The sequence below is a fragment of the Dipodomys merriami genome, unplaced genomic scaffold (genome assembly GCF_024711535.1).
Source record: "Dipodomys merriami isolate MVZ:Mamm:240054 unplaced genomic scaffold, mDipMer1.0.p SCAF_91, whole genome shotgun sequence".
NCBI classification, from domain to species: domain Eukaryota; kingdom Metazoa; phylum Chordata; class Mammalia; order Rodentia; family Heteromyidae; genus Dipodomys; species Dipodomys merriami.
In genome coordinates, this window is record NW_027206524.1 from 4,919,679 (window position 1) to 4,933,075 (window position 13,397).

The window sequence follows — 13,397 nt, forward strand, 5'->3', positions numbered from 1 at the left end:
GACGTAGACAGTGGTGCTCGTGATTAAGCCCAGGTCCTTCTATTTGCCTGTGGTCTACTTCCCAAGCCTAGAAATGCAGATTATTTTGCTCATATTGGTGGGGGTGAGGGATATTGAACTCAGGGCCTAAGTGCGGTGCTTTAGCTTTTTCCACTCAAAGCTGATGCTCTACCACTTGAGTCATAGCTTTTTAGTTGTTGATTGGTGATAAGAGTCTCATGGACTGTCCTGCCCCAGCTGACTTTAAACTGGGATCCTCACAGCTCAGGCATGAGCCATTGGTACCCATTTTAGAAATACAGATTCTTGAACCCGAGGTCTGACCTGCTCCATTAGAAACGCTGGGTGTGGAACCTAGCACCTGTGTTCCAAGTCTTCCAGGTGATTCCTATACACTTTCAATGAGAGCCACTGTGCTGAATCCATTAAGAGGTAAAACAAAGGAAGAGGCAGGCAAAGGCTGTGGGAATTGCAGTGTCCATGCTAATGCTAGAGCATGTGGAATGTTGTAGCTTATTAATGATTAGAAGTGATCAGCCCTCCTCCCCTTTGAGCTGGGCTCAGCTTTGCTCTTACACAGCCAGAAATGGAATGGACTGACCCAGATGCCCTGGGGGTTAGTGGTAAGGACAGGGGGTACTCTGCGTGGCGCTGCCAGGCCTGGTGCATGCTGTGTTGATAACGTGGGCTCTTCAAGTTCCTCCCTGTCTGTCCCAATGACAAGCTTCAAGTCTTTTTTCCTTATGCAGAAGAGAACCACAAATCCCACCGGTGGGATGTGAAAAGTCTCCTCAGAAGGGTTTTGACTTGATGATGCTTTGACTTGTCAATACTTGTAACAGTGTAGTTCTTAGTATCTGAACATAGCTCTTCACTCCCTCCTGCCCTCTCAGTTGCCCATTTGTACTCTCCAGTGATCTTCTCCGTAACATTGAAAATGGACTTCATTTACTGCTCCCAAGGACACACTAGAAACAGAAAGGATGCTCAGAAGTTTAGATGTTGAAATCAGTGTATTAAAAAAAAGCTGTTTTCTTAAAAATTGCAAGCAAAACTTACATATTTTGTTTCCATTGTGACTTTTTTTGCCATTGACAACTTTTTCCTTTATATTCTTGCTGCCCTTTTTGTGTGTGTGGTCATACAATGTTGCTCAATCCCTCTAAATTAATCTTTTTTGCTTGATTTGTCAATGTAATTATATAATAAGGGCTTTGTTTTGCTGGTCTTATTAGCTGTCCTTTAGAAAAAAACTATATAGCAGAGGAATCAGGCTAAGCCCCTCTTGCTCCCATCCCTTACACTGGAGTGACTGGTCTAATGTCAACCACCAATGAGCAGAGCCCACGCCCAGGTTGATTTGCGAAGGCTGGAATCCCGGGCTCTCCACAGCTGCTGATAGGTAGGTTCTCTCGTTAGGATCACCTCTTGTTGCAGAATAGCCAGAAACAACTGATAATCTGTTCCATCTCTGTGAATATTCCCCTGTATCACCTTTGGGTGATACACTGGGTATGGATGGACCCTAAACCAGTCAGTCATGCCAAGGATGAGTGCATCTTAGCTAGAAAAAGCCATCTCTAGAAAAGCAGTGTCACCCAAGGGCCCTTCCATGGGAGGCAACCTCTATCTCTTGACTGGAGGCTCAGGTTCTCTCATACATGTATGGGAAGGTGAAGAGCAGATGTGGTACAGTCATTCACAGGGTTATCTGCTCAGCAGTTCAGTGTTTGACTAGATTATTTCAAGTCTCTTCAAGTCTAATATAATCACATTTTTAATCCGTAAAAAAGTAGCCTTCCAGCACTACAAACCTATGGTGCAGGGTTTTTCAACTTCAGGCTCCATTACTTCCCCGTAGCTTCGGAGGGAATGGCTTGATGCCAACTCTGGCTTAGGATCAAGGGAAGGCCTATTAGGATTCCATAACAAAGCAATTTGATAAGAAACCACAGCAAAGCATATGGTTACCTTTGAAGTTATAAAAATGCCAAGAACCAACGTTTTTAATTGAACTATGGAGGCCAGTTTCAATATTTTTTTCCTATTAGATAAACAGTATTATGCTTGCTAAATAACGGGTTATCATTGATGTGGAGGGGCTTGTCTTTAAAACATCTAGACTTAATTCCCTTGAAAACTATCAATTAAAAGATGGAAAAATTCTCTGTCATCTTGAGATAGCTCGCAGGATTGTTCAGAACATCTTTCAGGCCTACTTTTGTGCCAGTAACATCAGAGCAGCACAACACATTGTCAGAGGAAGTAGAAGAGACTGTTAAAATAGCCAACTCCTGTGTGGTGATGATAGTTCATGCCTGTAATCCTAGCTACTTGGGAAGCTGAGATCTGAGGATCATGGTTCAAAGCCAGCCTGGGCAGGAAAGTCTGTGAGATTCTTATATCCAAGTAATCACCAGAAAATCAAAGTGTCACCTGTACTTTTCCTTAGGTCAGTAGTATAATCAACTATGGAAAGACCCAGCTTGAAGTGGTAGAGCGCTAGTCTTGAGCGAAAGAGTTCAGGTACAATTCCCAAGCCTGTGTTCAAGCCCCATGGCCAACAACAACAAAATAGCTGACTACTTATAAAACAGTAACCTCTCTGAACATCACCTGAATAATAATGACAAAAATCATTTTTTAAAATAGTTAAAAAGAATGCAAAAAATCAAATAGCTGGCTCATGTCACAAACTGTCACATAATCTTCAGTCCTTGGACATTTCAAAACACCTGCAGCGTGAGGCCCAGCCATCGCCTGAATTACTAATGCTGCTTCCTGTCCCGCCTCCTCCAAGAGGCCTCCTGCTCAGTTCCTCCAAGCATTGGCTGCCTTTGAGCAGAGAACCAGAGATGGGGCCCCGCTAGGCCTTGACAATGTGATCGTATGCTCCTGCCACCAGGATGCAAAAGGAAGTGGAAAGTGAGGCTCGGGCTGGCTTAGAATATATTTATTGCTACATTTATATACAAGTATACAAACAGCCTGGATGGGAAGGGTACATTGCATCAAGTTCTGCATAATTCCACACCAGTTGCACAGGGGAAACAGAGCAGCACACCACTGAGTTTGCTCCCAGGTCAAAGCCAAAAATAAGTGTCATACTTCTTTAAAATTTTTTAATGGAAAACTTGTGAAAATTCTCTCCATAGATTCATCTTCACAAGCTAGTCATGCAGACGAGGAATGAGTTCTCAGACGCCACAGCCTTCGGGCAGCTGTGTTGAAGATGAGAGAGTGGCGGGTGCTGGCTTGGGTCTGTAGGGGGACAACGCAGAAACCCATGTCCTGGCCCACTTTCCTAGGAAAGGTTATGGAGAGGGGGTTGGGGAAGAGGGAAGAGCCAGAAAGAGGAAACCAACAGCAAACAGAGGTGAGAGAATGATGAGCAAAAGCCCTAGTTAGGGGAGGCCATTTCCAGCGGAGAGTCAGACTTCGGGGGCCGGACACCTTCCAAACACCAGAGTTGTCCTTGAATCTCCTAATCCTAGAGCTCGCCACAGGTCAGCTGCCAGGAACCTGCACGAAGACACAGAAAGGCCACAAAAAGTCAGGCCAGAAGAAAATTCCACTTGGGCACTCTCAATGGGAGGCTATAACATGCAGGGGCCAGAACACCTTTTCCATCTTCTGGACATTAACTGAGTATTCATTAGTACATTGGGAATGAAGATGAAATGATGTACCAAAATCCTGGCGACTCCACAAACACTGCTGCCCTGGGACCTTAGCCCAGAGAGAATAATTGGAGGCCCCCCACAAGGAATCTAGCATTCAATCCAGAATCCTGAGGTGAACATGAAGTTCTAGCCGAAATACCTTCCTTTCATGGCCTAGTCACAAACCTCTGGGATAGGATGCCTGAGAGAAATAGTGGCGCACCCCAGGACATGTGATCTTATTTATACCAACTCCACCTGACTCACCTCAGGTCACTTCACATGTTCAGGGACCCAGGAGCGAGACCCCGCCCCTCTTCCAGGTCAGTTCTAACCTGATCTTGTAAGCTCATGCCAACCAAGGTCTGAAGGTAAAGAGCAAGAAGCCTATGGTCTGAGACCCAAGCTCTCCAGGCCTTGGAGATGATGAGTAAGGTGGGTGCAATCTGCTTCTGAGGTTGTACAAGTAGGACACTTGGGCAGAAGAAGCCAGTCAGCGATATCCTATCTGATGCTTGGATGTAACCTTGGACGCCATCCTCACCTCCCAGCCCCATTATAACGCAGACAGGGCCGTGAGGCAGACAGGGCCGTGAAGGCCTGAAGATGGCAGAAGAACCAGATGACCATGCACAAGTCCCTGTAGTTTTCCTTAGGTCCATAATATAATCAACTCTGGAGAGACCCAGCAGTTCTTCCCAGAGAACAGGTGACATTTTCAGGCTGAAGGATGTGGCAACTGCCAACCCCCTTGCTGCCTTCATAAATTCATTTCTGGATAATTCAAAATCTCTGTCATTTGGAGCTTGACTTGGCTGGTGAGTCATGCAGTAACCAGCTTCCTACTGACTACAGCTCAGAGTCAGACTCCGATGATTCATGCTAGCAAAGCAAGCGCATTAACAGATGAAAATCAGTGAAGGAAGATGGAGAGCATCAGGGAGATTTTGACTTGGGGCCTTTTTCTTTAATTACCAGCCAAAAATAGAATAAATGAAATGGCTTAAAGATGAATAGCTAAGAAGAAAATTGTAGCAATCTGTGGAACATTTAGAATAGGTTTAAATCCAAGATTGTTACTTCCAAGTCTGGATTCTAATTCCCGGAAGAAGACTATCTGGGTTGTATGAATTCAGAACCAGCTGCACCCTTTTCAGAATGAGTGACAGCAAATGATGATAGGAGAGTCAGCACCCTCCTAGTACATTCTGAAACAGTGCAAGTGTTTTGTTGGTGTCAAGAGATGTACAGAAGATGTTAACATGACCTTAGCCACATTTCAGAGCAAATTACAATTCAAAGGTAAAGGAAGAAGTTGCTTCTAAAACTTCCCTACTTTATGTGAACGTGTCTGACATTTCTGTCACATGCAAAGATTCTAAACTATATTATTACTATAATGGAGACTTAGTCCACAAATTAAAGTATTACCTTAAACGCATCCACTCATCTGTAATCCTAGCGACTCAGGAGGCTGAGATCTAAGGATTGAGATCTAAGGCCAGCCTAGGTGGATAAATATGAGAGACTCTTACCCAGTTTACTAGTTAAAAAGCTGGAAGTGGAGGTATGGATCAAGTGGTAGAGCACCAACCTTGAGTGGAAAAAGCTAAGGACTAGCACTAAGGCCCTAAGTTCAAGCCCCAAGAAGAACCCCCTACCCTCACCCACCCCCACACAAACATAAAATGCATCCATATTTAGCTCAGCTTAGGAGCTGTTTATTTTGTTAGTCATGGAAGCTTGAAATCTAGGTCTGGGTGGTTTCCCTGAGTTCTTCAGCTCAAGGCTAGTACTCTAACACATAAGCCACAGCACCACTTCCAGTTTTCTGGTGGTTAACTAGAGATGAGTGTCTCAAAGACTTTCCTGCCCTGACTGGCTTTGAATCATGATCCTCAGATCTCAGCCTGCTGAGTAGCTAGGATTACAGGCGTGAGCCAGTAGTGTCCAGCAGCTCCTTGTTTTTAAAATCATTTTTTTAATACTGCTGGGCACTAATGGCTCATGCCTATAGTCCTAGCTACTCAGCAGGCTGAGATCTGAGGATCGCAGATTGAAACCAGCCCAGGCATTTTAAAATGTCCCTATGAGGCTCTTCTCTCCAATTAACCAATCAAAAATGGGAAGTAGAGCTGTGACTCTAAGTGTAGAGTGCTCATCTTGAGTAAAATTGCTCAGGGACAGTGCTCAGGCCCTGAGTTCAAGCCACACAACAATTTGAAGTGAGTACATAATTAACCTAGTTTATGAACTAGTTCTTTTTTCTTTTTTCTTTTTTTTGGGGTCCGGTCGTTGGGCCTGAACTCTGGGCCTGAGCACTGTCCCTCAGCTCAAGGCTAGTGCTCTACCACTTGAGCCACAGCGCCTCTTCCGGCTTTTTTCTTTTTGCTTATGTGGTGCTGAGGAATCGAACCCAGGGCCTCAGGCATGCAAGGCAAGCACTCTATCACTGAGCCACCTTCCCAGCCCTGAACTAGTTCTTTAATTTGTCTATTCAACATATAAATATAAAAACTGGGTGGGGAGGAGTTGTAAGAAAGCAGTCCAACCTTTTACATTTAGGGGCTGAGGTCTGAGGAGCAACGTTTAAAGCTGACTTGGAAAGAACAGACTCTTATCTCCAAATAACCAGCAAAAATCTGGAAGTTGGAGATGTGGCTCAAGTGACAGAGCACCAGCCTTGAGTGAAAAAGCTAAGGGACAGTGAGTTCAAGCCCTAATAATACCCCCCCCCACCATGTATAGCACTTCATTATTAAGTTTAGCTGAATTTCTTATATTTTGCAAAGGAAAATCTTCCCACAGAATTCATGTCTACCTATCTATATTTATAGACAGACAGATATAGATAGATAGATCTATATATCACTCTATACCCACTGACTCTTCTTCCTAGTTCTAACGTTGCACATGGGATCTCAAAATACTAGGTGGATCCACACAGTAGAAGATGGAGCGCATACAAGGTGCAATCAGTTGCTGTAACGGTGGAGATGGTTGCTGGTGAATAGGGGGCAGGGGTCCTGGGAACGGGTATGGTCTGGCTACAGATGCTGCTGTACTTACCTCAGGAGTGCAGGAGCCTTTGTAGGAACTCTTACATTTGCTTTATACTGTTTTGGCAAGAGCGCATCTGGAACAAGGCATACAGCTTGGGTCCCCACCTTGCAAAAGAGACATGAAGAGGTGAGAAAGCATTTAGCCAATGCACACAGAAGGACACCAGGTGTGTGTAGAGTGGGCAGCCTGCTCGGCAGTTTGGGATGCCAACTGGATAAGTCAATTGCAAACTAATTTTCTCCCTCATATTTTTAATTTAAAAAAATTTTACCTATGAAACTCCAATATCAAAATGTAGGAATAGGAGTAAACCTCTCTTTGATATGAATGTTAGGATTGTCTTACTTGTACTAATTTATCCGTTTCATAGGAATAAAGGGCTCAGAGCCCTAAATGCCAGATCTTCATCGGTGGTCTAGTAGATTTAGTTCTCCCTTGATTATTAACGTAGGCACTGTTTCCTTTCAGGTCATAATTAGTCTAACAGACCTGAGACTTTGTGGTGCCTACTTTGAAATCAACGCTATCTTTGCACACGCAAGTTCTCAATATACCTTATCTAAAAAAAAATCAATATACCATACCTGCCTACTTCAAGACTGGGATGAAAATGAAGTGGTAATAAAAGTGGTCTCCCTGAAAGCCGTACTGTCATGGCTACATTTTCAGACTTACTTTTTCTCTGGTCTTGTTTCCAGAGCTGCCATTCTCAGATACAGCCTTTAGAGATACCATAAACAAAGTTGTGGTGAACACAAAGGGCTTGCTAAATGGGCTATTTTCATGGGTCACTTCCCAGATTAGGGAGAATGGTGCTTACAGTGTTTTCTGGAATAGTGGAGCAAGCCATTAGAAATACTTCCTGGCAGTCTCTGTCTCCTAAATGGGTTATGGACCAAAAGAGCACCTGTGGTTGGTGGATCGTTTCCATGGAAACAGAGAGGCAGTGTCTTGTATTCATCATTTAAACCATAATGAAGACCTGAGTCTTGGCAATCCCAAGTTTGTCAAAGCTAATAGTAACAAAAGAGCAAAGAGACAGTAAGATTTATTGTTTTGAAATTTTCCTTTAATATCTGGGCTTGTTAAAGGGGCAGAATTAATTAGAAGATGATTGGTAGTAGTTGAACTTTCTAAGGGGAGTTTTAAGTATTTTTAAAGACCTTCAAGGCTAGCACATCTGGCACATATCAAATATTCCATAATGGATAGTTGTATTTTTTCCCCTTGTGGCCATCAGTTTCATACTTGACTGTCAACCATGATTGAAGCATATTTAGATTTGAAAAGGGATGAAGGGAGGGAAAGAGCAGAAGGAAAAGAGAATGATTTTCATAGATATCCTGAGAAAATTCAGAAGAGTAAGAGAAGGGAGAATGGGAGGATAAAGCTGAGTCAATGTAAGGAACAAGAAATAAAAGAATGAAGGGAGACAGCAAGTAACCACGAAGGATATAGTATGTAAATATCTCCCCAAAGGACAGAAAGGAAGAGATGAATTAAGACAGAAATTTCCAAAGCTTGCCACCAGGTGGTGCCATGAACTTAAACTACCTTGAAGATGAAGGGGATACACGTAGGCCGAGCAGGAAAGTCATGGTGCAGGTGGCTCAGGATTTGTGGACAGCCAAGCCATAGGCTATACCATGTCAATTTATTCTAGAAAACGAACTTGGTTTCACATTAGAAAATCTGTTTACCTAGTTCAATATGTTCACAAAAACATTTTAAAAGAGCACACACAATCTTACCACACACAAAAATTACATTTAATAACTTTAAACCCTTCTCATTCTAAAAAAAATTAAAAACCTCTTAGAAAAACATGAATATGGGTCTAAAAGGAGGTTTCATTAATCTAATAACTGTCTGGAGCAAACCTGTCTAATGATACAATGCTAGAGACGTGACACATTGTCCCTAAATCATAAAGGAGACACCTCCTATAATCCAGACTGGACTTGAACTCCTGGCCTGTTTGTACATCATCTTTACAATAAAATGAAATTAAGTTTTAAAAAAATGAAAATCAGAAAAAGAATAAAAATTATCAGTATTGGGAAGACTGACATCATTTGTAGATCACTCTGTAGAAAGTGCAAAAGACTTTGTAGGGGGCTGGGAAGGTGGCTCAATGGTAGAGTGCTTGCTTTGCATGCATGAGGCCCTCGGTTCGATTCTTCAGCACCACATAAGCAGAAAAAGCTGGAAATGGGGCTGAGGCTCAAGTGGTAGAGCCCTGATCTACAGCTGAAGAGCTGGGGGACAATGCCCAGGCCCAGAGTTCAGGCCCCACAACCACCAATAACAACAACAACAAAAAAGACAACTTTGTAAATCATTAGGAACAATAAGAATTCAGCAAAGTTTTCCTAAGGTAATAATAAAAATATAATAAAAAAAGTTTCATTACGTTAGCCAAAATATTTTCAAATGTAACTCTTAAAGTGATAGCAAAATACAAGATTCTTAGTAATAAGTCTTAATAAAAAAGTCTTAATAAAAGTCTTACTACATCTTAACAACTTTCATGAAAGGCATTCATAAATGGAGAGAAAAGGAATATAATTGTGAAACCAGACATCATGATTCGTGAAACACTAAGGCTGTAGTAATTCATTAGCATAGGATGGCACTGCCCTGGGAACAGAAACACTAAGCAATGGCACAGATCACAGTGAAAGACTTGGAAAAAATGGCAAAGCAATCTGGAGTGACTGTTAAAATGGATAACTAGTCACCATACTGGAAAAAAAAATAGAAAATTGGGTCAATAATTTATATCACACACAAAAGTTTATTCTAGCTAGAGATTTAAATGTCAAAAATATCTAAACTTTTAGAGGGAAAGAAAATCCCAGCACTTTTAGATGAAGATATAGAGTATCTGCATGGCCTCAAGGAGTAAAGAATTTATTAAATAAGACAGACAGTAAAAAAAATACTATAAATCAGATAGATTCATAACTTAACCTCTAATTAATTTTTTTATTTATAAACTTCCCCCCCCAAAAAAACACTGAAAAGAGAAGATAGGGGAGAAAATATCTGCTTACTAAAATGGTAAAAGAGCTGGATGCCGGTGGCTCACACCTGCAGTCTTAGCTACTCTGGAGGCTGAGATCTAAGGATTGCATTTTGAAACCAGCCCAGTTAACCCACTCAAAACCCAGAAGTAGAGCCTTGAGCAAAAAGAGCTCAGGGACAGTGCCCAGGCACTGAGTTCAAGCCCCACAACCAACAAAAATATGTCAAAAGTTTAGTAAGTAGAACATAAGGAAATTCTAAGCCAATTAGACCAAAATAAATAGGCTATCCTGTTGCTAAAATTTCATGTCAAAGATGAGAAGACAATGAAAGGCCTTAAGTATAAGAACTACATCAATGGGCTGGGAAGGTGGCTCAGTGGTAGAGCGCTTGCCTTGCATGCATGAGGGCCTGGGTTCGATTCCTCAGCACCACATAAACAAAAAGAAAAAAGCCAGAAGTGGTGCTGTGGCTCAAGTGGTAGAGTGCTAGCTTTGAGCTGAAGAGCTGAGGGACAGTGCCCAGGCCCAGAGGCCCCACGACCAGACCCCCCCCCAAAAAAAAAAACTACATCAAGGAGGAGGAAAAAGTTAAAAGTACATTAAGATACCATGTTAGTTGGGCACAGGTGGCTCACCTCTGTAATCCTAAAACTACTCAGGAGACCAAGATCTGAGGATCATGGTTCAAAGCCAACCAGGGTAGGACAGCCTGTAAGAGACTTATCTCCACTACACTATTTTTTTAAAGCCAGAAGTGGAGCTCTGGCTCAAGTGGTAGAGTGCTAGCACTGAGCAAAAGAAACTCAGGGACAGCATCCAGCCCTAAGTTCAAGCCCCAGACTGGCACAAAAATAAAGTGAAATAAAAATCAAACATGTTAACCTATCAAAATGGTAGAAATGATGACAATATCTGGCAAAAATAAAGTATGGTAAATATGTGACCAGACTGTTCCTCTGAGTATGTATATGTATGTATGTAAGTATGTAAATAGGTTGGTTAATTGATGATATTTATATATTTTTTCTCTATTTCTCCTCAGTACATTTCTTTTCCTTAACACCATTGTAAAGCAATCTCTAATTTTAAGGGTTGAAAACTGAAAGTGATGGCAGGGGAGGGGGAATACTGCTATAGAGAGAGAGGTAAAGACTTTAGTCCTAATTAGCTTTGGTCTTTGAACCACTCAAAAATTTCCCCAAGTCTCAGAAGCCATGCAGAAAAGTCAATGGGTACACCAAGGCCATGAGGAAAAGCAGCAGCCCTGTGCCCACTCCGCACCCCCTGGGTCTCCTCCCTCCCTCCCCCAGCTATCACCCTGGTGCTGGCCATGCTCATCAATCGAGACAGTGATTCCCAAAGTGTGGTCTAAATCCAATAGCAAATCTATTGGGCTGCAGGAACACCCACCAAAGGAGAAATTTCTGCAACATAGAAATCCTTCACCTGATTCTGATGCCTGCCAGTTTGAGCCACCACCAAAAGGTTTTCAAAGTATAATAATAATCATTTCCTTAATGCAAATCAAAAAAACTCTGAGATTCTATCTCACCCCAGTAAAAATGGGCCAACATTGTAAATTCAGATAACAACAAACAGTATGCAGGAATGTAGGGAAAAAGGAACCCTACTGCACTGTTGATGAGAATGTACAAGCGTCTGTACAGCAGTCTGGAGGGTCCTCAAAAAGCTACACATACACCTCTAAGACCCAGCCATAACACTCCTGGGCATCTACCCTGAACATCATGAGCCAAGATATGATAGACACTTGCATATCCATGTTCATTGTCATACTATTCACAATAGCCAAGATATGGAAACAACCCAGATGCCCCACAATAGATGAATGGATCAAAAAAATGTGGTATCTATACACAATGGAATTTTATACAGCCATTATAAAGAATAATTCCATTTTTAGGGAAATGGATGGAACTAGATCAAATCATGTTAAGTGAGGTAAGCCAAGCTTAGAAAGACAAACCGCCTATAGATCTAAAATTCACTGGAATATGGTAAATTATACAGGATTCTAGATATACACAGTGAATCCAAAAGAAGCGACTCTTAGGAGAGAAACACAAATGTACAATGTCTAAGTGCTTCTTCACATTTACATAAAATAATATACATACTGAACTCAAAGATACGGAAACAAGACTTTCTTTACATTTTTTTCTTTTTTAGTTTTTAGTTTTTGCTGATCCTGTCTTCTTTAGCTTATGCATGGTTTATTCAAGTGTACACCTTTGGAAGGGTGGGGGGCAAGGTACAGAAGTTGGGGGAAAAGAGTGAAAAAGTACAGCAGTGGAGTTCACTGGACACTGATGAAAGTGAGCTATACAACTCGGTGGGTAGAGACTGGGAGGGAATGAGGGAACAGAAGACACTGTACAAAAGGAAATGTACTCACTTACCTGACTAATGTAATGTAATCTCTCTGTACATCACCTCCATAATAACAATAAGTAACCTAAAAAATCTTTTCCTTGAAATAAAAGACCCTAATGTGATCACACCAAAAGTCTAGGCAGGTGGGAATATCATGCCATGCCACTGGCCCTTTACTCATGACTGACTACGAAATCCATTAACTCAAGGATCAGCAAACTGGCTTGTGCATCAAATCGAGTTTCCTATCTGTTTCAAAACAGTGATTTTAAGAATATGGTTACACTTTATGAGTCCAAAGACTCAAGATGGAAAGGTACTCTCAAAAATTATTAGTACTTGGACCTTTAGCTAAGTAGTTGCCAACCCAGGAATGGAGATACAAATCCATAATCCCAAATGTCGAGAAGCTGCTGGGGCAGGAGGATTTTGAGTTTGAGGCTGGTCTGAGCTATAGACTGAAGACCCTGCTTCAAAACAAACAAAAGGGAAACTTGGCCAATCCTTGTCCCAATTTGATATTTTGCATCTACAAAACTACCGTCATTATCTTTTCCCTTTAAAAAAATGTAATTTTCGGGAAGGGGGTGTAGTTGAGGAGGTGGGAGGGACGGGATGGTAGGGGAAGAACAAAGGAGGAGGCAACAATGCTGGATAAGAAATGTACTCATTACCTTGCTCGTGGAACTGTAACCCCTCTGTACAGTATTTTCACAATAAAAAAACTTATTTTAAAAATGTAATTTTCATTTTAATTTGGCAAGTTAAACTCAGAACCCCTTTTATCTATAAGTAAATGAGATAAATCCACAGAGCATCTGGAAAATGTTTCTCCCCTTGCTCTCTTTCTCTTCGAATAAGTGACAAAGAACTGACGAGTGAATTTTAATGGAATAGTCACATTCAGTTCTGAGAACTAATTTAGCATTTTCCTCCTACAGATAAATCACTCAGGTGGTTAAGGAAAATGATTTGCCTGTCTCAAGCACAGGATGTTGGCCTTACTTCTTAGATCTCCTGGTGGAGGGACATCGAACCACACTGGGCTCTCTGCTCAATGCTCCTTCTGCCTCTTGCATATTCTCCAGACTGGGCTCAGTTCATATCACAGAAGTTTGGCCCACTGACTTCCTGAAATATTCAACACCTATTGAGTGTCTGAAAAAGCCTGTTTCTTCTACGTCCAACTTCACTTCTCCAATTTCATTTTCCTCTAGATCTCTTTGAGCCCAGATCTTCTGTTTATTGG

General features: G+C 41.8%; 1 protein-coding gene across 1 annotated transcript in view; it reads right to left on the bottom strand.

Annotated features, from left to right (window-relative positions):
• Positions 1 to 2,938: 2,938 nt before the first annotated feature.
• LOC138821316 (radixin) overlaps positions 2,939 to 13,397 on the bottom strand; it is a 64,036-nt gene continuing 53,577 nt past the window's right edge. Inside the window, exons 15-16 of the mRNA XM_070013455.1 lie at positions 6,732 to 6,829; positions 2,939 to 3,522 (exon numbers count right to left, since the gene is read on the bottom strand). Coding sequence (XP_069869556.1) covers positions 6,763 to 6,829 — 67 coding nt within the window. The 3' untranslated portion in view covers positions 2,939 to 3,522; positions 6,732 to 6,762. The remainder of the gene's footprint in view (positions 3,523 to 6,731; positions 6,830 to 13,397) is intronic.